We start from the raw sequence: 26,447 nt of genomic DNA, 5'->3' as shown, positions 1-26,447 counted from the left end.
ACAGATTCCACAAGAACCTATGCACCTCTACCTACTTCTTTGCTGTCCTCAGCAGTGTCAGTTTTAAGCTCAGATAACTGATTTACTACCTTGTGCCAAAAACAGTCACAGGATATGAGATTATCCGAAGTTGCCTTTTGTGTTCACTACCAGTTTGTGCAAAAATTTAGAGTGTATTTATTACTCATACCAGTTTGACCATTAAATCGGCCATTCCCTTCTTCTTGCTTTACATGAAAGTACAAAAGACCTCCCCAAAATACCACTTTTTAAATCTCCCTATTACTTCTCCCATGATTCAGATCCTCTCTAAGATAAACAGAGAGTTTTTGCTTTTTTTTTTCTTCTTTTCATAATCTTTTCATGCCCCTAATTATTTTCATCATGTTTCCTTGGACTCTTCCCTCCGTCCCCACTAAACCACACGTGATACTGAAGGTGACAGTTTCTCACTGATCCATAAAACAGGACTCTGTATTTTTAGCTCGATTTTCTGAGTTTCATTTTTCTGGCATATCCCAACTCTTCCAGCCAGCCTTTCCTTTCATTAATATTTCCCCATTTACAAACAGAGAGGGCTGAACATTGATGATATTCTCACCCTGCTCCCTCACCAACACATGCCCAGAGTCCCCGCTGATTCCTTTTTTCTGCAATTCTAAAACTTTCTCCTTGTGTTGGCCATCTCCTCATCTCCATTTACCAACTCTCCCCACTGCTGGCAATCTACAAGCACTCCTTCAAATCTTCCCAGAGCATTGTCCGAAACCTGGGCTTCATCCAAAACTCAGTGAAACCAGAAGAAAAGGTCCTTCAAAGTAAGGAGCAAAGAATCAAAGGGCAAGAATAGCAGCAGTAATACATTTTACTGAAGTGACTTTGTAAGTGGTTACACCACAAGTCACACAGGTCATTCCCAACAACTGTATCAATGAAGTGACTCAATCACAGTTTTCTTCACTCAGGATAGGAAGCAAGGAAACATTAGCAATAATGAATTAAAAGAAAAAAAAAACACCTAAAACTGATTTTCCACAAGTTACAGTGCTACTTTTTATACAGTTCCAAGACTGTGGCTGCTTGAACCTGGAAATCAAAGCTTTATATGGCTGAAAAAGCAGTAATTGAGAGGCTCACTGTTCTCAAACAGATCCTTTTTTCTTGAAACACTTGGACAGTGTCACACAGTAAGAGTGTAATTCCCTGGAGGAGGTATATCTTCTAAAGGCAGTGGAAAATCAGTTGTATTCCAAGCCCATATGACAGGGTATAGACTTGGTGGTTTGTGGGGGTGGGGGGGGGGGAGGTGTTGTTTGTTTAGGAGCTGAACGCTCACTTCTTTCTCCTGCACATTTATGCGTTTCTCACCTAATTCTGAGCTGACATGGGAAAGGAAAGCTTTCTGGTCAGGTGAAATGCTTTAGCCAGCTTGGAATCAAATATTTTATTTTGGCTTAGTTTTTCCCTCTTTTACACTTTTAGCTAAGTCTAATTCTGTAGAAGGACACATTGAAAAGAGGAAGTTGTAGCTTTTTTGAAGAAAAAAAAAAATAGAGAAAGAGGGAAAAGAAAATAAACCATGACTTTTTTTCTCAGTTTAATTCTATTCTCACCTTTGTAGCCTGCCTGCATAAACAAACAAGAGTGAAAAGGGAGCTTTGGTGCCTAGTTTCAATACAAACACATCTCTTGCAGCAAAGACGACCATTTCTCTCCTTCATTTTCCTTACTGCTCCTTCCCCCTTGTGCTTCTCTGCAACTACACTACAGAACTCTGGAACTGTTATTTGTTTAATTGCTATTTACTGCCTGTAGACCAACAGAATCACACCAGGCACTTTCCAACTTGGAGACGAGGTCTCAGCCCCAGAAAATACACCAGCTCTCATATTTACCTCTGTCATACAATACTGAATCTGGACTTGTTCTCTAAAAGCCCTCTCTAAGACAGGAAATTCAGGAAACCTCACTGATAGCCAGATAATGAAGTTCAAAGCAGGAAACAGCATAGAGACACCTGGAGAGCTGTGTGTGAAGGCACAATGGGCTTTGGCAACCATCACAAACCACTCAGACCTTGCAGTGAGGCCTCTCAATTTAACTACCTGCTGCATTGGCAGAGGTAAAACTGCAAAACAGCCTAAGAGTTGGAGAAGAACATAATGAAATGAATGTGGAGGAGATGGGAAACACCAACAAAACAGACAGACACGCACTGCTAAACCAGCAACTGATTAAAAAAACAGCAGCAAAGCACTTTCAGCTTCCATCAGCACCTCCTCTTTGATCAGCCCTCAGTGATACCCCTTCCAACCAACTCTCCAGCCAACAAATACTCCCTACGTAGGGTCCCAGCTGCATGTCTGTTTCTGCACTCATTCAGAGTGATCTACGTGTCACTAAGCCAGGCTGAAAATTACCTTAGTGACATACAGTGTTTTCCCTATGGTTCCCACTTAATTAAATATTGAAAGAGCTATTACCTTTCAGGGATGCCTGTGCACTGGCTGTGTCCATTATTTATAACATAATGTATTCATTATACATTTTATCCCATGCTCCTGTCTGCTGAGCTCATAAGAGTCCCTTAAAAACAATTTCATGCAATTAATCCTACCTTAATTACAGACAAATGTATACAGAAGCCCCAGGACATCTATCCCTTATATTTATTAAAATTAAACATATCTAGAAATACATCTGGTAATCAGGAAAGAGAGGGACAAAATGCCATGACAGAAGCCATAGCTATCTGTAACAACGAGCAGAACTGAGCAGGGACAGTTAAAAACCCTTTAAAGAGCAGAGCAGGCTAGGAACAGGCCCAAGTGCTTACTCTGAGAATCTTGATTTCAAAGGATAGCAGGGCAAATGGCAGGTGACTGCACAGCCTATGAGCAAACAGGGTCCTCCATATTAACCCCACTCCTCACAGAAAAAATCAGGACCACAGAGAGACAGTTTAGTGGGAGCCAACTCCCATGCAGGCACTCTTGTGTTTTCCTAGTTTTATTTGGATCTATCAAAGGAAGAGACCCTCGGCATCAAAGCTGAGGATCTAGGAAGACTTTTTGCCTCCTTTGTGGCTCATCATTACTACTCTGAAGCTATTCCTAATGCAGTGAGGTAGGTGCAGAGTTTATGCCTTCTCCATTCAACCCCTTCCACAAGACCTGCTCAGCCCTGGGGCAGCAGGAGGAAGCGGGGCAAGGGAAATAAATGTGTTCCTATTTCCCTTCTCTATCAGAGCTACCTGCTTCAGCCTCCCTGCCCCACAGCTAATGTTCCTTCACTTGTGAGAGCAAAGCTAAACAGCGGCAAGTATTACCAATGAGGAAAGAGTTCCTCTTTGCAGACAGTGCTGACCTGCTATGCCAACCTGGAGTGCAAACATCTGGTTCCTCAAGTGCAGGGACCTTCCCTGAGCTGCCATGCAAGCTGCAGAAATAGTGACCTCAGCTTGCAACAAAGATTAGGCTGCAGACACCAGCAGGAGGGGGAGCCTCTGGTTTCCAGCACATCCATGCTGGAACTCTTCCATGAAGGCTACCACAGACAACCCATAGCTCACAAGGGAGGAAAGACAGATTTGGAGCCCCCGGGGAAGAACTTACATTCATTAACCAGCTTTTTATTTCCACATAAATACTTACATTCAGGGAGGAAGAAGGGACCAGATGACTTCCCAAAGATGGTACTGGAATACAAATCTAACTAAGAAAATTTTTAGCTCTGCCAGCATACAAAAGCATGGCTACCAGGCCACCTGCCTGATGAGGAACTTGGGATAAAGGACAGAAGGCTGAGTTTAGACAATAGCTCTACAAGAAGCTTTGCTTTTCCTAGTAAGGTGGTCTTACACAGTTTAGTGGTGAGGGACACTGGAAGACAACTGACCTTAGTTTCAAGGTGCAGCTATACCTGCAAAGGAAAACAACAGAATAAGAAAGGATCGCATTAGCTCTACCAGAAAAATACACTCTTGTAGAGCCATGCCACAATTACGTAACGTTTGACAGAGGGGCAGGCCTCCTCTAGCTTCAACATGGCCTATGCTGGGGAAAATTCACTCAGGAGGGGAAAATATCTACCTATGTCTGTAAATTCCAGCAGCTTCTGCAACAGCCAAATGAGCAAGAGATGGGGCAGCTGGGATGGCTGGAGACGGCAGGATGGGAAAGATCACCAGTAATGTTCTCCACAGAACTGGAGACAGGTACATTTTAATCAGCCACAGTAAAATCTCCTGCTTCATCTGTCTCAAAGGACAAGGATGCAGCTTCCTTCTCACATCAGGTTCCTCTAATAAAACCACTTCACTGTCCTGTATCTTCTTTCATAAGAAAAGGCTTACACAAGCCAAGCCTTATCACATCAAAACACCTTGTTATTCCTGCCTCCTACAGTCCTCCCAACCTCACACCACCGGTACAGCCATTCTCCCAGTCAACAGGTGTCACCACTGAGCTATCTCAGGTTGTCCCTTTCCTCCTCCAACTGACGACATTCCTACAGACAAATCTAGCTGTAAAGCCCAACCTCACTTTAGCACAGGGATGCTAGCTGTCAGTCCACTCTGAGGAGAATGCATGCTCTGATCCTTGTAAACGGGGGCAGAGAGAATACAGAGACTGTCCTGCTTTGCTTGGTACCATTAAGGTCACTTTCCAGAGTCCCACTTGAGTAAATGAACTGTGGGACTCCCTCCAGCTATTGAATCCTGTGCATCCCTGCTGGCAGACCCTGCATCTTAACACGGTCCTCTGATTCTCTCCCCCACATTCACACCAACATGTTGCACATTGAAAAATTATTCAGGGGCTGAAAGAGAAAGAAAAATGAGTGGGGGGGAAATAAAAGGATCTCCAGAAACCAGAAAGAAGCACTTTGTAAATTTTCACATCATCTTGTCTAGATGCAAGCCAGAAACCCCCTCCTCTGCAGTTTTGGAAATATCAATGTCAGCTCTTTTCTGAGGAGCCCTGGTAATGCACAGGAAGAAGCACAATCACAATCTTATTTTGTGCAATTTCACTGAACTAACAGAACCAACTTGTATGTTTGTCAACCACACTGGAAAAAAAAAAATTACACCTCAGAGGAGTTTATCCTCTGATCAAACACGGCAACCACACAAGTTTTCCAATGCTGAACATATCCACTTTCTCACCAAGGCAAACAGCTCCAGAGAGCATATCCTTGATTTCTCATGGCTGGGATGCAGAGTGCATCCCAAGTCAGATGCCCACCTGCAACAATTCCAGGAGACTCTGAGCAAGGGATGGAGAAGAACACGGTACAACAGTGTTGTAGAGGTGTGCAGCAACCCACTCATTTAAGTCTAACCAGAGTTTAAGGAACAACTCTGGATGGCAAAAGCCACAACAGCACTGCCTTTTCTGGCCTTTCCCACTCCACCAGTGAGAAAACATCACACGGAAGATAATGGTTTCTGCTGCCAACTAAGCATTCAGAAACACAGACAGCAGAGAACAAGAAACACGTTGTGTCCATCCTTGAAAAGAATTTAACAAAAACCCCATTTCAAAAATAAGTGGAGTCACAAAGAATGAGATATTTATCACCTTTGAGTAATGGAGAAAACCATCAGTCGCTTCAACAGATGAAGAGACTAGTACGACTAAAATCCCAAACCGGAACTTTCCACAGTACTTATAGGGAAATAAATAATGCTAGAGGAAAAAAAATGAGTTTCTAATTTTAACCACAGATCCTGGTACGAAAAGGAGACGCTCTACATCACACTCAAATGAAGACTTTAACACACTTCTGTCTTTATAAGGCTTTAAGAACTGCAGGACCCTTCAAGAAACAGTATGCATTCCTTATTCACCCTGAAGTGAGATTCTGCAGGCCGGAGCTGAATCCACTGCTCTGCTGCGTGAGGTGACCTTGGACAAGTTGTTCTGTCCAGATTCTCAGCTGGTGTCAGCTGGCAGTGTGCCACCAAAGTCAATTTAAACAATTTGAGGCTCCAGTCCTACAGACCTCAGTCTCATTATCCCAACAGCACAGCCAACTGCTACGCAGCTCAGCCTCTACGATGCCTTGGAAACGTGCAACTAAGCCGTATCGCAAGGGACAGGCAGTGCAATTCACACAATACACTTCCCTTTTAAATTACATAAGTTTTGCACTAAGATGAAAGAAAGGACCCGTGGTATTTTTGAAAAATAACCTTATTTTTGAGGCTTTAAAAACAAAACCGCCTGTAGTTTTATTTTACAGCCTGCTATACATTAGATGATGCAAAATCCTTAAGGATTTTTATTTTAGCATACAGCAACGGGTGGTGACTGATTTTTTTTTCTCATTTTTCTCCTTTCAAGTTTCATCATCATTACAAAATCTTCTTGAATTTCTCTCTTAACTTACCTTTCATCACCATGAGCACATCACAGAGTTCCTCTGTTGCACAGGAATACCAAATACCTTACACAGCCCTGCAGGAAGGCTGTACTTCATGACTTCATTGGATATTTGGCCCTGTGCTTTTCATCACAGGAAGCTCCTAAGTCTGGAAAACTCTGGAAAAACGTGATGAAGTCAAACAGCATCTTTTTCTTTCAGCACAACTCCTCCTGGCAAGAAACAAGCTTGTCCAAGACAGACTTTCCTCTGTGGCAGAATCATGCCATATCACAGCTCATATAATGCCTTGAGTTGGAAGGGATCTTAAAGTCCACCCAGTCCCAACCCCTGCCATGGGCTGGCTGTCCCCTATCAGCTCAGGCTGCCCAGGGCCCATCCAACCTGGCCTTGGGCACTTCCAGGGATGGGGCACCCACAGTTATCTGGACAGCCTCACTGCCCTCTGAATGAAAATTTTTCCCCTAACATCTAATCTAAATCTCTCCTCTTTTAGTTTAGAGCCATTCCCACTTGTCCTATCACTATTGGATCACATAAAAAGTCAGTCCTGTCCATAACCCCCCTCAAGTCCTGAAAGGCCGCAGTGAGGTCTCCCCAGAGCCTTCTCTTCTCCAGACTGAACAAGCCCACTTCACTTAGCCTTTCTTGGAAGTGGAGGTGCTCCAGCCCTCTGAGCATCTTAGCAGCCCTTTACTGGACTCTCTTGAACAGCTCCACATCTTTTCTGTGTTGGGGGCCCGAGGCCTGGACATGGTACTCCATGTGGGGCCTCACAAGGGCAGAGTAGAGTGGGACAATCATCTCCCTGTCCCTGCTGGCCTGATGGAGCCCAGGATATCATTGGCTTTCCGAGCTGCAAGAGCACACTGCTGGCTCATGTTCAGTTTTTCATCCACCAGAACCCCCAGGTCCTTCTTTGCAGGGCTACTCTCAAGGAGTTCTTTTCCCAGTCTGTATATATGGCTGAGATTCCTCCAACCCAAGTGCAAAACCTTACACTTTGCTATGTTGAACCTCATTAAGTTCGCATGGGTCCACCTTTCGAGTTTGTCAAGATCCCTCTGGATGGCATCCCTTCCTTCTAACATGTCAACCACTCTACACAGCTTGTTATCAGCAAACAATTTGAATGTTTGAATGCAATGTTATTGATGAAGATGTTGAAGAGCACCAGTCCTACAACAGACCCCTGGGGGACACCACTTCACACCATGCTCCACCTGGACATAGAGATGCTGACCACAGCCTTCTGGCTACAACAATCCAACCAATTCTTGATCCACTGAACAGTTCAACATTCAATTCCATCTCTCTCCAATTTAGATATAAAAATATGGTGTGGGACCACATCAAAGGCCTTGCACAAGTCCAGGTAGATGACAACACTTGCCCTTCCTTGATCCATCAGTGCCACCACAACATCGTAGATTGGTGAGCCATGATCTGCCCTTGATGAAGCCATGCTGGTTGCCTTGGATCACCTCCTCCTCTCACATAACCTTACCATCTCTTCCAGGAGAATCTGTTCCATGATCCTCCCCAGCACATACACAAGAGCCACTTCGTCAGGTCTTCTTTTCTCCCTTTCTTAAAAACAGGAGTTACGTTTTCCTTTTTCCAGTCACCAGGACAAATCAGGGTAAAATGTCTGGAATTAAGGTCACCTTACTTTCAGGGCAAAACATAGGCCATGTGCTCCTGCATTCTCCATCCTCACATGCCTCGCCTGCAGTTCCAGGGGCCACCATCTGGCAGCAGACCCTTGTGGACCCCAGGCCGAGGCGAGCAAGGCCTTGCTGCATGAGGAGATGATGAACCTCTCTCCACACTGACAACTCCTTGTCCTCCTCAAACCCTCCTATTGGGTCCGTACGCCTTCCCCCTCAAATACGTCGATTTTGGAAAATGCTAGAAAGCATAACAACTGTCTCAACAGCAAGAATGACAGCGGTGATCAATACCAACGCAGTACTCCTGCAACCTCTCTTCAGATTGCTTTTTGATTTAAAAGGCTTCTATGTTACTTAGTTACGTTCTTGGAAAACTCCACCACTTCTAAACGCATTTGATTTGTTGCCTCCTTTGATTCAAGAAGAGAATAAATCCATTTATTTTACTTTGCAGTCAGTAGTAAAAGTAGCTTTTCTTTTTTCAATTATCTCTCCTTTTTCTCTCTCCCCTCCTATGATGCTGAGAAGGAATCCATAGCAAGCAATGCTATATGCTGTGAGCACAACTCATTTAAGCTCATGAAACAAGCATACCAACAGCAAGCTATACGTGCCATTCCCTTGGGTGAGAAGCCATTTGGGATAAGGGCTTTTTTAGCTCAGTTTTGACAACACGGCTTATGTGATCTCCGGCAAAAGCCAGTACGTGTGGGACTATGGCAGGATGGCCTCTGCCCAAACAGAACTGAGACACAACCTGCGTTCAGCTGAAAAATCTTAACCATGGCACCATATGTTGGCTACACCAAGTGAGCAGTCCAATCAGCTGTCCAGCAGCCACGTGGAAAGACTTTGTGCAATCCCACCACTGATCTTCCCCTGTATAGTGCCCTCAGTATAGAATTCAGCAGCAGCAGCACGATACCCCAGAAGGAAGCACAGCATACTCAGGTAGGATTGTGGCCAGAAGCCTTACCAGCTCCTGCACAGCCTGGTCTTACTGAGCACAGAAGCATTTAGCAATTCTGTTTGCCACTGCCCTGTGGGGTTGTACATCATACACACCTATTCTTTAACAATAGAAATAAAACACTGTGAACCTTTGAGTACACTCCATTTTCTGTACCGTCAATTGGAACAGCTTGTGTTCTTCTTACCCTTAAAATGAACTGTTGTGCTCTCTGGGTGCATGCAGTGTTCATTTTAAAAAGTTTATTTCTGTCCCATTCTCTCTGGAAGCTGGAGAACTGAAAATCAACTACTGCAGTGAAGTGCACTGAGAACTGGAGGGCTGATCCTCTCACAAGAGAAAGGAATGTCCATGTAAGGCTCGTTTTTGCCTCTGCTTTATGTTGCAATATGTTCAGGCCTTCTTAGGAAAAAAAAGCAGCCGAATCTATCTCTCTACGAGAATTATTTTAACAGCAGAGCTTTCAGTTGTTTGTAGTTCAGTTAGCATGTTTTTGGCTTGCATATCAAAAAGATTCTTTTCCCAGAGTTAAGCAGGCTCTTTCACAATTGAGCTATTAAAATTTGTTTGCAGTTCTTATTTAATAGGTGATGCCTGCTGTAGAATCAAACACTGAGGACGAGGCTTAACATCCCAAAGTTTCTTTAGAAAAGCATGTTCAGCACCGCACAAACACATGCCCTTCTCTTCTTCCACCACCACAAAATACAAGATATACTACACTTCAGGTTGGCTGTTAGGAACTATTCCTTCTCTCAGAGAGCGGTGAGGCAGTGGCACAGCTGCCCAGGGAGTGGTGGGGTCACCTGGAGGTGTCCCAGAGCTGTAGGGATGTGGCACTGAGGGACGTGGGCAGTGGGCACAGTGGGCGTGGGCTGGATGATCTTAGTGGTCTTTTCCAACCGTAATGCTTCCATGATTTACACAGAACATTCTTGCTGCATACCTTTTCTTGTGGCCGCAGAACCATAAGAGACTTCCCATGGCTGGTTTGTAAGGACACGTCAGCACAGTACAGCCTGCAGCATAAATCTACAGGTCTGCACTCCATCGGTACCTTTGTCGTTCCTCTGCTGGGATTGCCCTGGTAACTTCTCTCATCTCTCAGTTTCCCTGCTTTATAATTTGAGGCTATGCTGACTTGTATCATTTCCTGAGAAAAGGCCGTGGACCAAGGAGCAGTGAGTGAGCAAGGATCTGGTTAACCTTGCATACACACAAGCCTACTTGAAGTCAATCGTATTACTTCACATGCTGCAAGTTAAGCACTTGCCTCCTGGATCAGGGCCTAACTGCCTATGGACACACAAACATGGCTATTGTCCAAAGTACCGCACACACTACTGGAGGTATAGAAAGGTCAGACCAGACTGTGAATCTCAGCCACTTAGCACAGCTGTTCAGTTCACAGCTCAGCAAAGGAATGTTTCAAAACAACTAAATCTGTGCCTCCAAATGAGTCCTGACACTCCCTTGTGCATACAAGTGTTTTTCTTCTGTGTAAGGTATATGCCCTTCTCTATGCATACACTCACATTCGCCGACACAGCATCTGTGTCAGTGCTGCCTGCTAAGCTGAGTGAGAGGATGGTGTAGGGCAGCAGGCAGGACAGCAGACACGTCCTTCTATCTGCTTTTCAGGGTCTGTAAGTAGTTTCCAGGTCCCAGGCAGGACTTGGAGACCAACTGCTTCCCACAGGCAAGGCTTGTAAGCAGATGACATTCAATCCCATCTTGTTAACAGTCCCCGTCAGTGAAAAATGTCTATATAAGGCAAATCAAATCCCATCAAGTGCTGTCCCACACAGCCATCTCCCTAGACACCACATCTGGACTCCTCTTCAACACCTCCCTTCTTCTCGGAAGAATAAGACCCAGGATTTCTCCCAGGAGGCCTTGAGCAAAGCTCCCAGTCTCAGGAATGCCACTAAAAAAATTCTGCTTAAACAAATTAATTCCACACCAACCTGCAGCTTTCAGTCCAGCCTGGTGTTCTCTCCAGTTGCTACAGGCTTCTTTTCATCAGCTCTTTTTGCTGGACGCAGCGGCCCATCCTCCTTGCTTTCCTCCCTTGTCCTTCCTTGCATTGACAAACACACACAGAAATCTCCCCATTCCCACAGTCCTCTCACCTACTCTTCAATAAAAGCTTAATATCTAGAAATTGTACTCATTTTATTGTTAAATTGGAACGTTTAGCTGAAAGTCAGCCATGGTTGGTATGAACACATTTGCTGTACATACCTAATGTCTCACAGAGGTATGGATGCTCCTTTGATGTGGTTGGCTCCATTGCCAAAGCAATGGAGGCATCCACACAGCCCCCCAAAAAAACACAGTTAATCATCCTTGGGTCTCATCCCACGGCCACTCTTATATCAAGGCAGATTCATTGCTATCAATTTCCAAGCTGGCAAATCAGATCTAAGTCTTTTCCTACAGCAGTCACAACCTATGGAAGATGGGGCAAGGAGAGAAAAAGTAAACTTTGCTGGGAGACAAAATAAAGGGAGACAGAACTGTCCCTTAAGGATTTCAAATAGCTAACTGCAAAGTTCCTAGTCAGGATGCCCTTGGCAGCAAATAACACAAGGACAAGCTCTTCAAAGACGGAATAGAGTCTAACAGCCCAGAGAGATCCCATGGAAAGGTAGAGGTAAGACACTTTAATCCCTTCAGGGTCAGCCAAGAGTCCATTCATGAACTGCAAATTACACACACTTAATGTTTTCACTTTCAGAGGAGTTCCCTTTGATGCTGTGAGTAATTCAGCTTTGGTGCAGACCAGCCACATAGATTTACTCACTGGGTAACCTTATTCTTCTCACAGCATGTCTACAGGACATGAGGAATAAAGTGGCAAGAACGCAAACATCCTACCCACACTAAAGCATGTCCATATTTCTTCCCATAAAGCCATAATAGCAGAGAAAAAATTAGGACAAGGTTACCAAAGGCTCTTGGCGTGGGTATGACTTGACTCTTGGAGATACTAAAAGGTAAAGCCTACCTTTAGGAAGCAGAACAAAGCTTCCTAAAATCCCCAGTGCTTCTTAAAATCCCTTGCTTAGAGACTGTTCTAGAGAACTGCACAAAAGAAATGAATGGAAAAAGCAAACTTTTTCCCCCCCTTCAAAAATGCAGCACTCAACTCAACTGTCTGGTTGCCAGCTGTAAAAAAAAAAAGAAAAAAAAAAAAAAGAATAGCAATAATAACCAAGTGGTGTGCCCCACAACAGGTGGTAAAACACAGCCCTGTGACAGCAAGATGCAGGGCTCCCAAGGCAGCTCAGCATTCTCACTGTGCCTGTGGGAAGAAATCTACATTTCTGCACAAATTGCCTGAAGAAGCTGCGCTGATTTCTAAGTAATGCAAGTAAAAAAAGATGCATCCCTCAGGCTGTAAGCTTCACGGAGCTCACGTTATTTTTCTATTTGAAACAACAACAACACTCCAGAGTTTTCACTGACAGGTTTCATGACATCACAGACTGACTTGGGGTGAAAGGGACCCCAAAGCCCCTTCAGTTCCAGCCCCTGCCATGGGCTGGCTGCCCCCCACCAGCTCAGGCTGCCCAGGTCCCATCCAACCTGGCCTTGGGTACCTCCAGGGATGGGGCACCCACAGCTCTCTGGGCAGCAGTGCCAGGGCCTCATTGCCCTCTGAGTGAAAAATTTTCCCCTAACATCTAATCTAAATCTCTCCTATTTTAGTTTAGAGCCATTCCCACTTGTCCTATCACTATCAGTCGACATAAAAAGTCACTCCCTCACCTGTTACACATTCCTGGGCTTGCCCCAGTCTGGATGCAACACCTTGCACTTGGCTTTGTTGAATTTCAATTGGTTCATTGTACATCCACTTCTTGAGGCTGTCCAGGTCCCTCTGGATGGCATTCCTTCCTTCTGCTGTATTAACTGCACCACTCAGTTTGGTGTCATCAGCAAGCTGCTGAAGGTGCACTCAATCCCACTGTCTGTGTTTTTGACAAAGATGCTGAAGAGCACCGGTCCCTAGATGCTCCCCTAGTGGACACCACTCTTCACCGGCCTCAAACCCGACATAGAACCATTGACCACAACCTTTATCTGTGGAACAGTCCAGCCTTCAAACCGTCTCTCTCCGATTTAGAGATAAGAATACGGTGCGGAACCACTTCTCATTTATCAGATGGGGCACACTCTCCATAACCATTCTTTTCTGACCGATGTACCTCTTGAACCCCAGGAAGCTACAGACCAACTATCTCCCATATATGTAAGTCACTCCAAAAGTAATTCCTCCCATTTATTTCCGTGGAAACTACAACAGATACAAAGAGCAAGATGACACTATTTGGTAGAGCAAATTCCGACAGATGTATGACAGGTCTAATCAAGTCCTTCCTTTTGGCAGTCTTTGACCAAAAATGGACAGAGTCCATGAGACTTCTCAATATTAAGGGCCACTTAAGATCAACAGAAGGAGGGATCTACTATGAAGGGCTTAGAGAAAAAAAAAGCCAAACACCAGCCTTACTGGAAGCCAGGAAATTCAGTCCAGAAGCACAACCAAAGGATTCTTCCATCGAGTCCTGGCTTGTTAAACCCCACTGCAAGACATTTTACTGAGCAGATTTTGCAGAAGGCTACCCTGGGCTGGTGTGTGAGCGCACACAAAAAGAGGCTCCAAGGGAAAGAGCAGCTGCAAGCAGTACAGGGCAGGACTGTCTGCAGTCAGAGCAGCACAGGCAGACATGGAGCCCCCAGCCTACCTTCCCTTTATAGACACCGAAGAAACTACAGCTGTTGTTGAGCTTTTCTGCTATTCACGGTGTCAGCCTTGCACTCACTCTGTTTAGGAACAGCTGGGAGGCCAGCCACCTTCTGCCTTCACACCCTGCTCAAGGGTTCCTCATCATCCTGCATCCACATCCTGAGAACCACAGCCCCATGATTTCAGGTGGCATTTACCTCGCACTCATAGCTTTGGCAAGACCCTGAGGCAAGCCCAACATCAGGCTGGCATATAAGCCCTGCTCTACATGACTGTAAGCACACACTGGAAGTCGAGCCCGTCATGAAGCGTGTCCCCCCATGCCTCCCTTCCACACACCGGCACGTGCCAGCCCTGCTGTTCCCCGAGTTGTAGCTGGCTGCATAGGAACCTTCCTTTCCTGTCATCCATTGGTGCAGGACCTTGAACGAGAACTAAATAAATGAACAAGTCATTTCCTGCAAGGCCAAACAAGTTCCCTGCCAAAGAGGTCACATACCACACTCTGGCCTGACGCCTCTCCTTAGTTTATGAGGGTAAATTCCCATATCCAGGGGTCCAGCGATTACAGCATTACATCTGGGCTAGGATTACTCTCACGCAGTCCCCGCTTCACTGAAGAGGTGAGGAAAACAACTGCTCTTGTGCTTTCATTGCACGACCTCTAAAGTTTGGTTTGGGTTTCTTGGTTTGTGCAAACCAAAACAGTCAAATGAAACCAGGGAGTTTTCACTTAATTCCCAGCTACGTGACCAGGATGTCACACCAAGGTTCTTCAATGCTGTTTTGGCAGTGAAGAGATATGTAGGGAAATGCCCTTCGAGGCAAAGAGATCAGAAGGGAACAGCCTATGTGGTTCCTTCTAGTCTTGAAAGCTTTTCCAGCCAGTGCAGAAGCAGAAAAGGAACACGCCGGGGGGAACACCCCTGCATGGGGGAATGGGATCGCATGGATGCTTGCAGTAAGCACATCATTGTGAGATGGCTGTTCCCAGTCCCGCACAGCCCTCCAGAAGAGCTGGGCAACCCACAGAAAGAGCTTGAGCTCTGGATCCAGAGCATCAGAGCTGGCAGGCCGTGCTTCACCGCTCTGAGTACATTGTGCCTGTCAAGTTAAAACAAGCCTTAGAAGCAACCCAGATCTTCCATGCTTGAATCATGCAGGCAACTCTGTTTGCTTGAATGTGCCTATCCCCGTGAGTAAGGGCTGTAGATTCAGCCCGCGCTTTTCCTTGCTGCCCTGCCAAAAACACGCAAAGAGGAGGAAAAAAAAAAAACCCTGATTATTGCCCGTTATTTCTTCTGACTGTGACAGCAACCTGGTGAAGGACCTGACTCACATGCCTCCCCTGAAATACCCAAGTCATCACAGTTTGATGGATGGTCTCATTTAATAAAGGACTGTTTTCTACGCTTACACCTCTCTATACAAGTGGCATCTAAGGAGTCAGAACGATTAACATATAGAATAAAATAAGAACACAAAATAAGACTAGCTCATACTTTGGCTCTTTCTGCAAGGATGGCAGAGATGGGTAGAGAATTGGAAGCAGCACTGAGATCTCTTATTTACCAGCACGACTTCCTTGATGTCAGAGCACAGCCAGGGATCTGCAAGGCCTCAAAGAGAGAAAGAGGCACCCCGGCTGTATTTGTACTGCTGAGATGAACTTTGCAAACTCGAATTTCTTCTTCATTTGCGCTTTATACATTTTGGAACGCCCTAGCATAAGGGCCTTTGGAATGCCCTTCATATAAACATTATAATGTTATAGCACTTTGTTGTTACACATCATTTAGCATCAGGAGATCTCCAAGAGGCTTAAGAAGGAGGCCTCATTTTAGAGACTTGGCCAAATGAGACATGAAGAGGTTGAGTCCCAGAGAGAAGCAACGGCAGCCACCAGAACAGAGAGCGGACCTCATGCTCTGCCCTCTGGGCCACACGCTGCAGGCAGCCCTGCCAGCAGCTCACTGTGATTACCTGCTCTGCACAAAGAGCTCCAGCCTATCTCTTGTGGGTAGGTGCAAGAGAGGCTTCGGTATCTCAACAAACAGCTCATCCATGACTCCAATAGCAGTGCTTCTCTGAACCCAGGGCATTGCACAGTTGGCACAGAGATGGCAACCAAGGGAAGGAGACCGACCAAGAAAAACAGGAGCATGAAAAACAAGCATCTCAAAAGGGTGATTCAAACCTGGGACTGCTGAACTTGATGTCCTTACAGCAGCTGTAATCACTCCTGTCCCACCGCACCCCAGTGAGGTCTGTGAGCTCCAGTGCTTCATGCTGCCATTACTCTCACCAACACCAAGGTCATGAGCAAGCTGCAGGTCAGCTCTGTGTGCTGTCGAGGCAAACCTGGCTCTGCTCTGAATATCACAGCATTGTTCTACTGAATGCTGCTCCAGAAGCAAAGGCTGAGCCCGCTACCCCTGTCACACAGTCAGGGGAGTAGGAAGGGTGATGCGACCCGATACCAAGCCATCTGAAAATCACAAATTTTTAGAGAGGAAAAATGTAAATCACTACATTAAAAAGCATCTTTCTGTTTCCTACCTAGCAATGACACACACTGCAGAGCTGTAACTGCGACTCCAAGAAAATCCAGTGCCCTGGGTCCGGACGATGAGGAGGTAAATTCAGCAGTGCTGCTAGAAATACCACCCTCCTGGCTGCCACTCCTGGTTGTGCACAGCAGCAGGGTGCTGCACCGACTGCACCAAACTCCCACTCTTGGATTAATTTTAAACTAACCTCAACGACAGATAACATGAAACACCCTTCTGAATTGAAACTTAGTGTGCACCCCATCCCTGGAGGTGCCCAAGGCCAGGTTGGATGGGCCCTGGGCAGCCTGAGCTGGTGGGGGGCAGCCAGCCCATGGCAGGGCTTGGAACTGGAGGGGCTTTGAGACCCTTTCCAACCCAAGCTGTGCTGTGATTATCTGATTCTAGGAAACAGAGAGCCCTGACAGAAGCTGACAGTGTCGGGTGGGGACTTGGCACTTTGGGAAGTCTTAGCAAAGCGCAGGCAGATCTATCTGCATCAAGGATCTGTGCAGCCTCTACTGCCTTCCCCAAGGGCTGGAGCTCCCTTTCACATCAGCAGGAAATCTGGGCCCAAGGAGAACAAAGCATGGGATGGGAACACACCACTCATCAGAAAGAACATGTGCCACACTCTGTTTAGAACAGGTCTGAATTTTGCCTTTGCCACACAATCAGCATGCAGTGAAGGTGTGCAGAGTGGTCCGGAGAGGTGCTTTGTCTCTAGGAGTGGGACTCTTGCTGGCAGCCCTGGTGGCTGTCACACCTGTGCCACAATAAGGACAGTGAGGCAGCGGCACAAGTTGCCCCGAGAGGTGGTGGTGCTCCATCCCTGCACGAGGTCAGGCTGGACGGGGCTGTGAGCACAGCTGGAGCTGTGGGTGTCCATGCACACTGCAGGGGGTTGGAATGGATGGCCCTTAGTGGTGCCTTCCGACTCCAACGATTCTATGATGATTCTACGATGTACGAAGGCACAGGCGTTGTGAGCACACGCAGACAACCCTGCTTACTCACAAGGAGCTGACTGCGACCTTTCCCAACCTCACTTTCAGAAGCAATCAGAAAAAAACAAGCACAACTCTCAGAACGCCCGTACAGAAACAAAGGAGAAAATCTCATCAATTTAAAGGCATTACAGCCCACAAACTTAAGACCCATCCAAACATCCCTACGCTCCATAACACAAGGTGCCGAAGTCCCAGCTCGTGTTTGCGCTCTTTCCTAAACATCAGAGCATTCCTCGCACCATGCTGGACACCGCGAAACCCTTCAGCCACGGCTGTTTGTTGAAAAAGCAAACCCGAGCCACGGAGGGGTACGCTCTCCTTCACCGAAAGGAAAACAAGCCTCGCGCGGATCGCGCTGGCGCTCGCAGATTTGCAATGCAAAATACCGACCGCTCGCTCCTGCCCTCCTTTCCCAGCCGGCCGGAGGCTGAGGCAGGAGATGGGCGCTCGGCCCCTCCGCTCCGCCGGCAGCTCTCGGGCTCGCGGCGACACGTGGGGAGCTCCCCGGGCCGGGGAAGGCGCGGCGCGGCGCGGACCCCCGGCCCCTCCGCAGGCCCTCGAGCCCCGCCAACTTTCCGGTGCACCACCCGCCGCCCCCCGGCCGCACGCACCGCCCCGGCCCCGCCGCGGCCCGGCCGTTCTCCCCCTCCCCGGCTCCCTCCGCACACTCACCGCCGCGGCCGGCCAGCAGCAGGGCCAGGGCGGCCAGCGCGCCCAGCTGCCCCCGCAGCAGCTCCCCGCGACGCCGCCGCCTCCGCCGCTCCGCCGCCGCCGCCGAGGCGCCCATCGCGGCCGCTCCGCTCCTCAGCGCCGCGCCGAGCCGGGCGCCGCAGCGCCGCCCCCGCCCGCCCCTGCGCGGCTCTCGGGCGGCGGGCGCGGCCAGCGGGATGGGGAGGGGACGGCGCTGGGGACGGCGGAGCCCAAACTTCACGGCCGGCCCCGACCCCCCTCCCCGCCGCCGCCGACACGCGGGGCGGGCTGCTGGGCGGGAACGGGGCGGGGAGCCGCGGCGGAGGGCTCGGGGCTGTCCCGGCTCCCCGGGCGGGGTCCCCGCGGGCGGGCGGGCGCGGGGCCGGCGCGGCGTCGCGCTTCTCCGCTGCGCCCCTCCGGCCGAGCCCCGACACGGGTGCCGGCGTTTTCCGCGGTCACGACCGCAGAGCTTCCCGCGGCTCGCCTTGCCGGGAGGCTTTCGGCATTGCGTCCGACGGGCACCTTTACCTGCCGTTAAGGTATTCCGGCTAGGCAGACAAAAAAAAAAACCGCACCGCGCCGGGAGCCCGGCCGGCCCCTCCCCTCTCCCGGCGGGCAGCCCTCGCCGCGATGCCTTTGCACCGCTCGCACCGTGCGGGATTCTCACCGAGGGGGTCGGGTTCCTCTCCGCCACGCCGCTCCCAACGATGTGCTGGGTGAGCGGTGCCCGGCCCCACCCGCCCGTCCCTGAACCTTTCATCCCTCAGCCATGGCTTTAAATCGTCACTATGACTGCAGAATCACAGCGAACGCCTAGTGGCCGTGCTGGAACCAGAACGCCGTGCGTGCACGAGACCGCTGCCTCTGGAGAACCCGAGGTTGTGAGCGAACACCGTCATCCCCGCTCTACAGGAAGGGCGCTGAGGCGATGTGACACATCTGTCTGCAGCTCTGGTTGCGCCTGGGCTTGAACTGGGCGTCCCTGAAATCACATCGGCCGCTCAGGGCTTCTCCTAGGTGTCCTGATAGTTGCCCGCTCCGTGGAGGCATCCAAGGCCAGCCTGGATGGGAATGTGAGCATTTGATGGAGCTGTTCACTGCAGGGCAGTTGGACTAGTTGACCTTTAGGGGTCCCTTCCAACTCAAGTGGTTCTATGAAATAATGAGAGGAGAGAGCATGAAAGCATGGGCAGCGCTCCCAAAGGAGACTTGATACAAAACAGAGCAGAAACCCTCCAAAAGTCTCTCAGAGGTTTCATTATTTCAAGTTAGAACACTTCTGACCAAAACAAAGCAACTGAAGACTCATGAGAGCAGGATTCACATTAGGATTGGCCTCTTGTGATGCACTCAGCTTCCAATCTCCCCTCCAAGGGTCTCTTGCCATCCTTGCAGGGAATCTGCTTTCGCAGGTCTTGGACTTGATGATCTCCAGAGGTCCCTTCCAAGCTTTACAACTCTATGATTAATTTAAGCAGTGTTGTCAATCACTATTCCTAAAGATTGATCCATGGTACTCAACAGGCACAGCTGCTGGCCCTGCTGGCCCCAGGTAGGCATGGCCAATTCCTGCGCAGACAGTGAGCAGAGTAAGTTAGCAGCTGTGCTGGGATGTAACTATGAAAGCCATGTTTTGGTTTGGTTTATTAATTTGTGTTTTGTTTGTTCTGTTTTGTTCTCCAAAAACACTCCCTTTACTGCAAGGCATGTTTCATCCTGTGATAAATGATCTTAAATACCCCATAACTTCTAGCACTCTCAAATACCAAAAGAAATAACCACGATTTATGAAAGACCGTGCCTGTCTCATTGCTTGCTCTTGGTCAATAGCATGCAACAGTCAGCAGCCAGCTTTGGGTTGAGAAGTTTGGGGTGAACATTGCTCCAGCTGACGTCCAAGAGTTCTATGACTGCACTTCCAAAGTATTCCTTTTATATTTGCGCCCTTTTGAAGTCCATCTCTGCTTGTGAATGAAATAACCTGAGAGTCACTGCAAAATCACTGTTCATCTTCCTTTGGTCACCTCCCTTCCATTGCAGCACCTTGCAGATACCAAATATTTCAAATTGGAATATCTGTTTGGGAAGTCTCTGTTGTTCAGGAACACATTTCCTCCTCAATCACAAATTCATTTAGGAAATTCCTTCACAGTGGGGCAGACACTACCTGACAGCTTGTGAAATGTTTCCATTCCTGGGCAGGGTAACACAGTGGAGAATTCCCTCTTCTCCTCCACTGACAAACCAGCATGTGGGCAGAGTAGGCTTGAACTAATCTGTATGCAGGAGGAAACAGAAGGCAGAGGAGCCGCTGTGGATGTCACTCTTCTGAGAGACAAGCTCTTATATTTATCTTCTACGAGAGCCTTCTGCAAGAAAAAAAAAAAAAAAAAAAAGATAAAAAAAGAAAGAAAAAAATTCTACCTAGAAAAGGAGAAGACCAGAGTGCTGCTGGAGATTTGCTTTGTGTCACCTCTTCCACTTCTTTCTTTTCACTCTTGCTCCTCTTCTGACCAGGAGCTCAGAAGGAGGGGTGCAGGTGGTGCCAAGCAGTGTCCTTTTGATGGATGCATCCTGCGATGATTCAGTGATGCGTGTGGTTCCCCACAAGCCATGACTTGAGCTTCTGTTGGCTGCCCCGTAGGCTGCTCTCCTGGGAAGGCTATGGAAATGCTTTGTGTGGCTCCAGAGGAGGTCCCAGTAACATCGCTAGGACCCAGGAAGGTTCCCAAAGCAGTGGCAGAAAGAGGCACTTTTGCTAATTCTGGAGCCACATCCCAGCATAAGACCACTTCAAGCATAGAGAGAAAACTGTGTATCACAGGATACAGATGTGCAGAGATGACAGCCAGATGCGCCTTAGTGAAGCTAAGGAACAGTCGTGACTGTTTCGAGGAGAGCAAACAACCTCATGTACTTGGCATTTTCCCCTAGAAACCATGCCAAGTTCTGCTCTTCAGACAAACAGAGATTTTCTTCTGTTTGTACTGGCAGATTATGCTCACAAAGAGCTTTCAACTCTGAAGGAAAATATTTAGGACTAATGCCAAGCAGCATCTTTAGGTAGCTATTAGGCAGCGGGCATTCAGGTTGCCAGGTGTGGAGATTTAACCAGAAAGCCTTGCTCAGGTCCAGAGAGGGATCCACAGTGCAGGATACCACACTGTGCTGCTCTCTCCTTTCACCACCGTTCCTGAGCCATCCCACCAAGAGAGGGCAAAGCCTTCAGCATTGCTTCTTACACATCAGCCGGTTAGATGTATGCTTTAAGCATCACCCAGCAACCAATAGACAACCAGGTGGCAGGGGGTTGGAACTTGATGATCCTTGGGATCCCTTCCAACCCAAGACATTCTATGATTCTATGAAGTGTGTTGGTTGAAGATCAGGTTTGAAAGTAAAAGGCCAAACTGCCAAGAGGATGCAATTAAATATGTTGCTGATTGCCATGGATGGTTACTCCCTCCTATCTGAGCAGGATCCCCTAGTGAGCAGAAAGGATTGTGTGAGTGATCCTCCCCTGCTCCCATGCAAATTAGCCATCCTCATGCAATTTGCAAATGATGTTGGGTTAAGGAACTCTGGCTGACGCTGCACTGAGGCTGGTCAGGGAGCAGCAGCAAACTTGTGGGACGCCTTCAGCCAGCACTGCATGGGGGATGATAAACCATTTCCTTTCAGTCGTGCACTCCTACTCCGGGATCAAGGCAGCAGAAGAGGCTGACACAATTTCCATCTTAAAACAGTTTACAACAGTTTAAGCTGTGCCAGTTCCCATTTAAGAGCGTTTAAATAAGTTTGCATCTGCTTAGATAAAATGTACCTTAAGTTCATACATTGGTTAAAGCTGGGTGTCTTCCTTAGAATCATAGAATCATTAAAGTTGGGAAAGACCACTAAGATCACCCGTCTGCCCATGACTAATACTGCCCACGTCCCCCAGTGCCACATCCCCACGGCTCTGGGACACCTCCAGGTGACCCCACCACTCCCTGGGCAGCTGTGGCAGTGCAGAATCACTTCTGGAGAAGGAATCGTTCCTAACAGCCAACCCAAACCTCCCCTGGCACAACGTGAGGCCATCCCCTCTCGTCCTACGGCCGTTCCCTGGGAGCAGAGGCCGACCCCGCCTCACACAGCCTCCTTTCAGGTCGTTGCAGAGAGCAGTGATGTCTCCCCTGAGCCTCCTCTTCTCCAGACCCAACAGCCCCGGTTCCCTCAGCCGCTCCCCATCACATTTATGCCCCAGACCCCTCACAGCTCCGCTGCTCTTCTCCAGACTCTTGCCTAGAGGAAGACTGGCATTTCTGTCCTATCTGGAAGCATTGGGGAAATGCCTGTACTTACACGCTTTGGGAAAACTGAGGGTTTCAAGGAGTGAACCATCAGGACCACATCTGCTGAACATGCAGAACTTGCCATGACATCTACTGCTGCCCAGGATCCCGCAGCATCCTGCCAGAGGCAGCACCAGGGCATTTCGAGGCTGTTCCTGCCTGGCTGAGTGCTGAGGCTGAACGCCAAGCACAGGGAGATTGGCCTCTTCTGAGCTGCAGAACAGGGAAATGCCTATGGGAAAAGTGAAGAGAATTACTCCAACCAGCACATCAAACTGGGGCACCAGGTCTGCTCCCAGTGCGCACACGTGTCTGTAATCGCTGCTTTGCTTCTCCTGGAGCAGGCAAAGGGCATAAGCTCTCCATCTTTCAGCTGTTTAGCAAAATAAACAAGGCTGTGACAGAGATGACTTCTGGCTTGCCTTCTCTCAAGTTTTATTTTTTCTGTTGTTGTTAAAGGAGCCCAGTATCTTTTGGCTTTCTTATTCCATTTTTCTTCTCTTAGAATCTCCCAAACCTTTCCATGTCCTTGCTCTTTGACTGAAGATTCACAATTAAATGTATTCATTGATAAACAGATAAAAGAAATAATACATTTGTTCTATATACTTGTCCCTTTTTGAGACTTGGATCTTTTTCTTGCTGTTCTTCTCCACTCACACACCTCAGCGTCTCCAGGTGCCATTTTCCTCAGGCCAATGGGGATGGGAGCTGAAGGGGATGGGAGAAGTACCAAGTGTGACCACACTCTTCTTCCTCACCACGATGGCTGCTCAAAACTTTGCCTTCCTTACTCAGAGCTAGAGGATCAGCACAGATGTAATACTCAGATAACTGTAGGATCATTATAGTTGGAATAGACCACCAAGTCCAACCCCAGCTCACCCCACTGTGCCCACTGCCCACGTCCCTCAGTGCCACATCCCTACAGCTCTGGGACACCCCCAGGTGACCCAACCACTCCTTGGGCAGCTGTGTCACTGCCTCACCGCTCTTTGGGAGAAGGAATCGTTCCTAACAGCCAACCCGAACCTCCCCTGGCACAACGTGAGGCCATCCCCTCTTGTCCTACGGTCGTTCCCTGGGAGCAGAGGCCGACCCCACCTCACGCAGCCTCCTTTCAGGTCGTTGCAGAGAGCTGTAGAGTAGAAGAGTGGTTCAGGAGCACTGCCCAATCCGGGTTTCTGCCTCTCACTCCACCATCCTGCCTCAACGCTTCGCTCCATCCGGCAAAGATCCTCCTCTGCCTTCAGCACACACTGCTTTCCACTCCCTGTGCCAGCGCAGAGACTTGTCTGTGTGGTTAAGCCTCTGCTATCTGCATATCTATGGGAATATATTGTATTTCAGTGGTGAGGAGAGGTAATTAGTGAATTGAGTCTGCAAAGCATGAAAGCCAACTAGGGTTCTTTCAGGATGAAAGAGGCAATAAAAATGCTGGTATTAATAGAAAAATATTTGTTAATTCATGGGATATCAGGGCTTCCTGTGGTTTGAGGTTACGCCTTGCATAGTTTGTTGCTGAACGCCTCGGGATGACTCTGCTCTGCTCTCTTTCTTTCAGCAGCCAACGCATTTGCTCTCAAAGTGATGATCCAGTTTACAGATGAAGCGGTTCTGCATCCCCTTATCGGACTTGCTCTCATGATCTGCTTCACTTTTGCATGCACGCACGGCACGGCAATGGCTGGTGGGGTGCCTGCTTGCATCGTGCCTTGATGAAAGGCTGGAGGACAGCAGGTGGTCTAGAGAAAAGCATAGGAAGAGCTGCTATTCTGCTGGCCTGACAGCAGTAGAAAGCAGCAACATATAGTGAAATTAAAGGGTGGAAAATTCAAAGCCAAATGCAAATGAAAACCTATTACGCCCAGTGAAATCAGCCCAGAGGACTCAGCCACAGGAAGTTGTTTCTGGGACCAAAACTTCTCTGAGATGCAAAAGAAGGCTATGTAAACATAGAAAACAGCTACTGCTTGCAGCAGAGGAACCCATGGTCAGCAGGAGAAGCATAAAAGCTTTAGAGCCCAGGGGCTGTTTGTTCCCTTGGCACTGGAAGGACCTGTACGTGGCAGAGATCCATGGGCTGATCTATGGATCCATATCCAAAACCGGCTCATCAGCACTTCACACATTAGCTGCTGCAATCAGATCGTGGTGCTGCAGCTTCATCAGATAATTCCCAATTATAATAAGAAATGTTGCTGCTCAGCTGAACTTACTGGCCCAGCTAAAGTAGCTTAATTAAAGTCACTGGAACGAAGCTGTGCTCATCCTCCCTGGTGACTAGATATATGGTTTAATGCTTATCTTCCCACTAAGCACACTCAAATTCCAGATACAGAAGAAGAAAGGAAAGGAGTTTATGTAGGACGCCTCATTAGTACCCTAAAGTGCGTGTGAAAGGTAAACTGTTTGTAAGCATGTTGCTGGCTGAAGGACCAGGCATGCTCCCAGAGATACTCAAGGGACACCGTGTGCTACTCTGCAGAACGCCACCTCTGCTGTAGAAGTGTCACTTGGCTTCCCAAATAAGCAGGTACAGAATGCAAACAAATAAACTACTGCTCAGATTCAGCTCCAGCTCCTTTCCAGCCTCCTTCAGTTACCAGGCAATGCAGCCCTGAGCGTGCAGGTTGCTCCTGGAGACATCTAGTGAGTAGGATGTGTAATGCAAACTAACGTAGCCACCTACAGCACTTCCACCACGGAAATTGCCTCCCCTGCAATATATAAAATAGGATTTTAATAGGTCTTTAACATATACCTTCACCAGCTGTGTTGAAATAGCGTATTTCATTTCCTGTGATGAATATCGGATCTATTAATCTTATGTTGGCTTATACAACATGGGCTTAAGCATGTAGGAACCTTGATTCCCCTGGCAACAGTATGGTCTGGTACCTCAGTTATAAGCCCTGCAAGTGCAGCTCTCCAGGACTCAGTGCAGTGAAAACATTAGGCACTGGGCAGTCCGTAGCACATACTGCCTCAGATAGCAAACATAAACCTGTTTTGAATGGAAAAGAGGAATGCTCTTGATGACGTTGCGCAAGGGACAAGAAATGGTGTGCCTCAGAGTTCTTGGCTCCCCACCACCTGTGTGAGGAGGCTGCCTGCCCATGGGCTGCCAGCATTGCTCCAGAGATGGCCCCAGCAAGGAGCTGGTGACCCCTGGTTCTTACTGGGAAACATAGCTCTGACCAGCATGCTGGCTTTGCTGGGTGGTGAAGCTGTGGTGTGCAGCAGCCACACATGGCATCAAGCCGTGGCTCGCAGGGACCGTCAATGATTCCCAACTTTAACACAGCTTTAGCTCCTCAGAATCTTTGGGGATGAGCCCAGCCACCTCTTTCCCCATTGGAGTCACAGTCAGAAGAGCTGCAGCATTGAAGCATTTAAAATTTAGAAGTTCAGGCTGGATATTAAGAAACATTCCTTCTTCCAGAGAGCATGGAAGCAGTGGCACAGCTGCCAGGGAATGGTGGGGTCACCTGGAGGTGTCCCAAGGCCGTGGGGATGTGGTACTGAGGGATGTGGGCAGTGGGCATGGTGCAGGCATCCCAACAGCACCAGCCAGGACATGCAGCCCCCAAATTACGTGTATTACATGGAGCTGAAGGAACAGTGAGGAAAGAATCCATAGAGTTTCAAACTCTTGTCTAACTTATTCTGCTTTTTTTTTCCTGCATGTCTTGTATTTCTGCTGGCTGCTCGAAAAGAAAGGAATAGAAACTCATCCAGTCCACGACTTCATTTCTCCAAATATATATTTAAATTTCACATTTTGGGTCCTAGCACTCAGCTGGTGTGAATGGGTGTAATTCTTCTGGCTGCCACACCGCTGCATCCCTAGGAAAGCAGGATAGGTTGGACAGCAGCACGAAGTATTGCCTAGACAGACACACTTAGGAAAATAATCTGAATTAAGTCACTGCTTGACTATAAGTGGATTAGCTAAACTGCATTCGATCCCTCTGAGGAAGTTCTTCAGAAGAAAAATGACCTAAATTTGATTTACCTCTGGTCATTTCCAAACTTACACAATATTAAGTCTGCTTTAAGTCAGACTAAT

General features: G+C 48.0%; 1 protein-coding gene across 1 annotated transcript in view; it reads right to left on the bottom strand.

Annotated features, from left to right (window-relative positions):
* The window catches only part of SLC24A3 (solute carrier family 24 member 3), a 141,895-nt gene extending 122,958 nt beyond the window's left edge, over positions 1–18,937 (bottom strand). Inside the window, exons 1-2 of the mRNA XM_085218718.1 lie at positions 18,850–18,937; positions 18,021–18,566 (exon numbers count right to left, since the gene is read on the bottom strand). Of these exons, the coding sequence (XP_085074844.1) occupies positions 18,021–18,566; positions 18,850–18,937 (634 nt within the window). The remainder of the gene's footprint in view (positions 1–18,020; positions 18,567–18,849) is intronic.
* Positions 18,938–26,447: the final 7,510 nt, after the last annotated feature.

The sequence above is a fragment of the Meleagris gallopavo genome, chromosome 2 (assembly GCF_905368555.1).
Source record: "Meleagris gallopavo chromosome 2, MGAL_WU_HG_1.1, whole genome shotgun sequence".
Classification (NCBI taxonomy): Eukaryota; Metazoa; Chordata; class Aves; order Galliformes; family Phasianidae; genus Meleagris; species Meleagris gallopavo.
The sequence above is the reverse complement of the archived record's forward strand: the minus strand, read 5'-3'. Positions and strand labels throughout refer to the sequence as shown.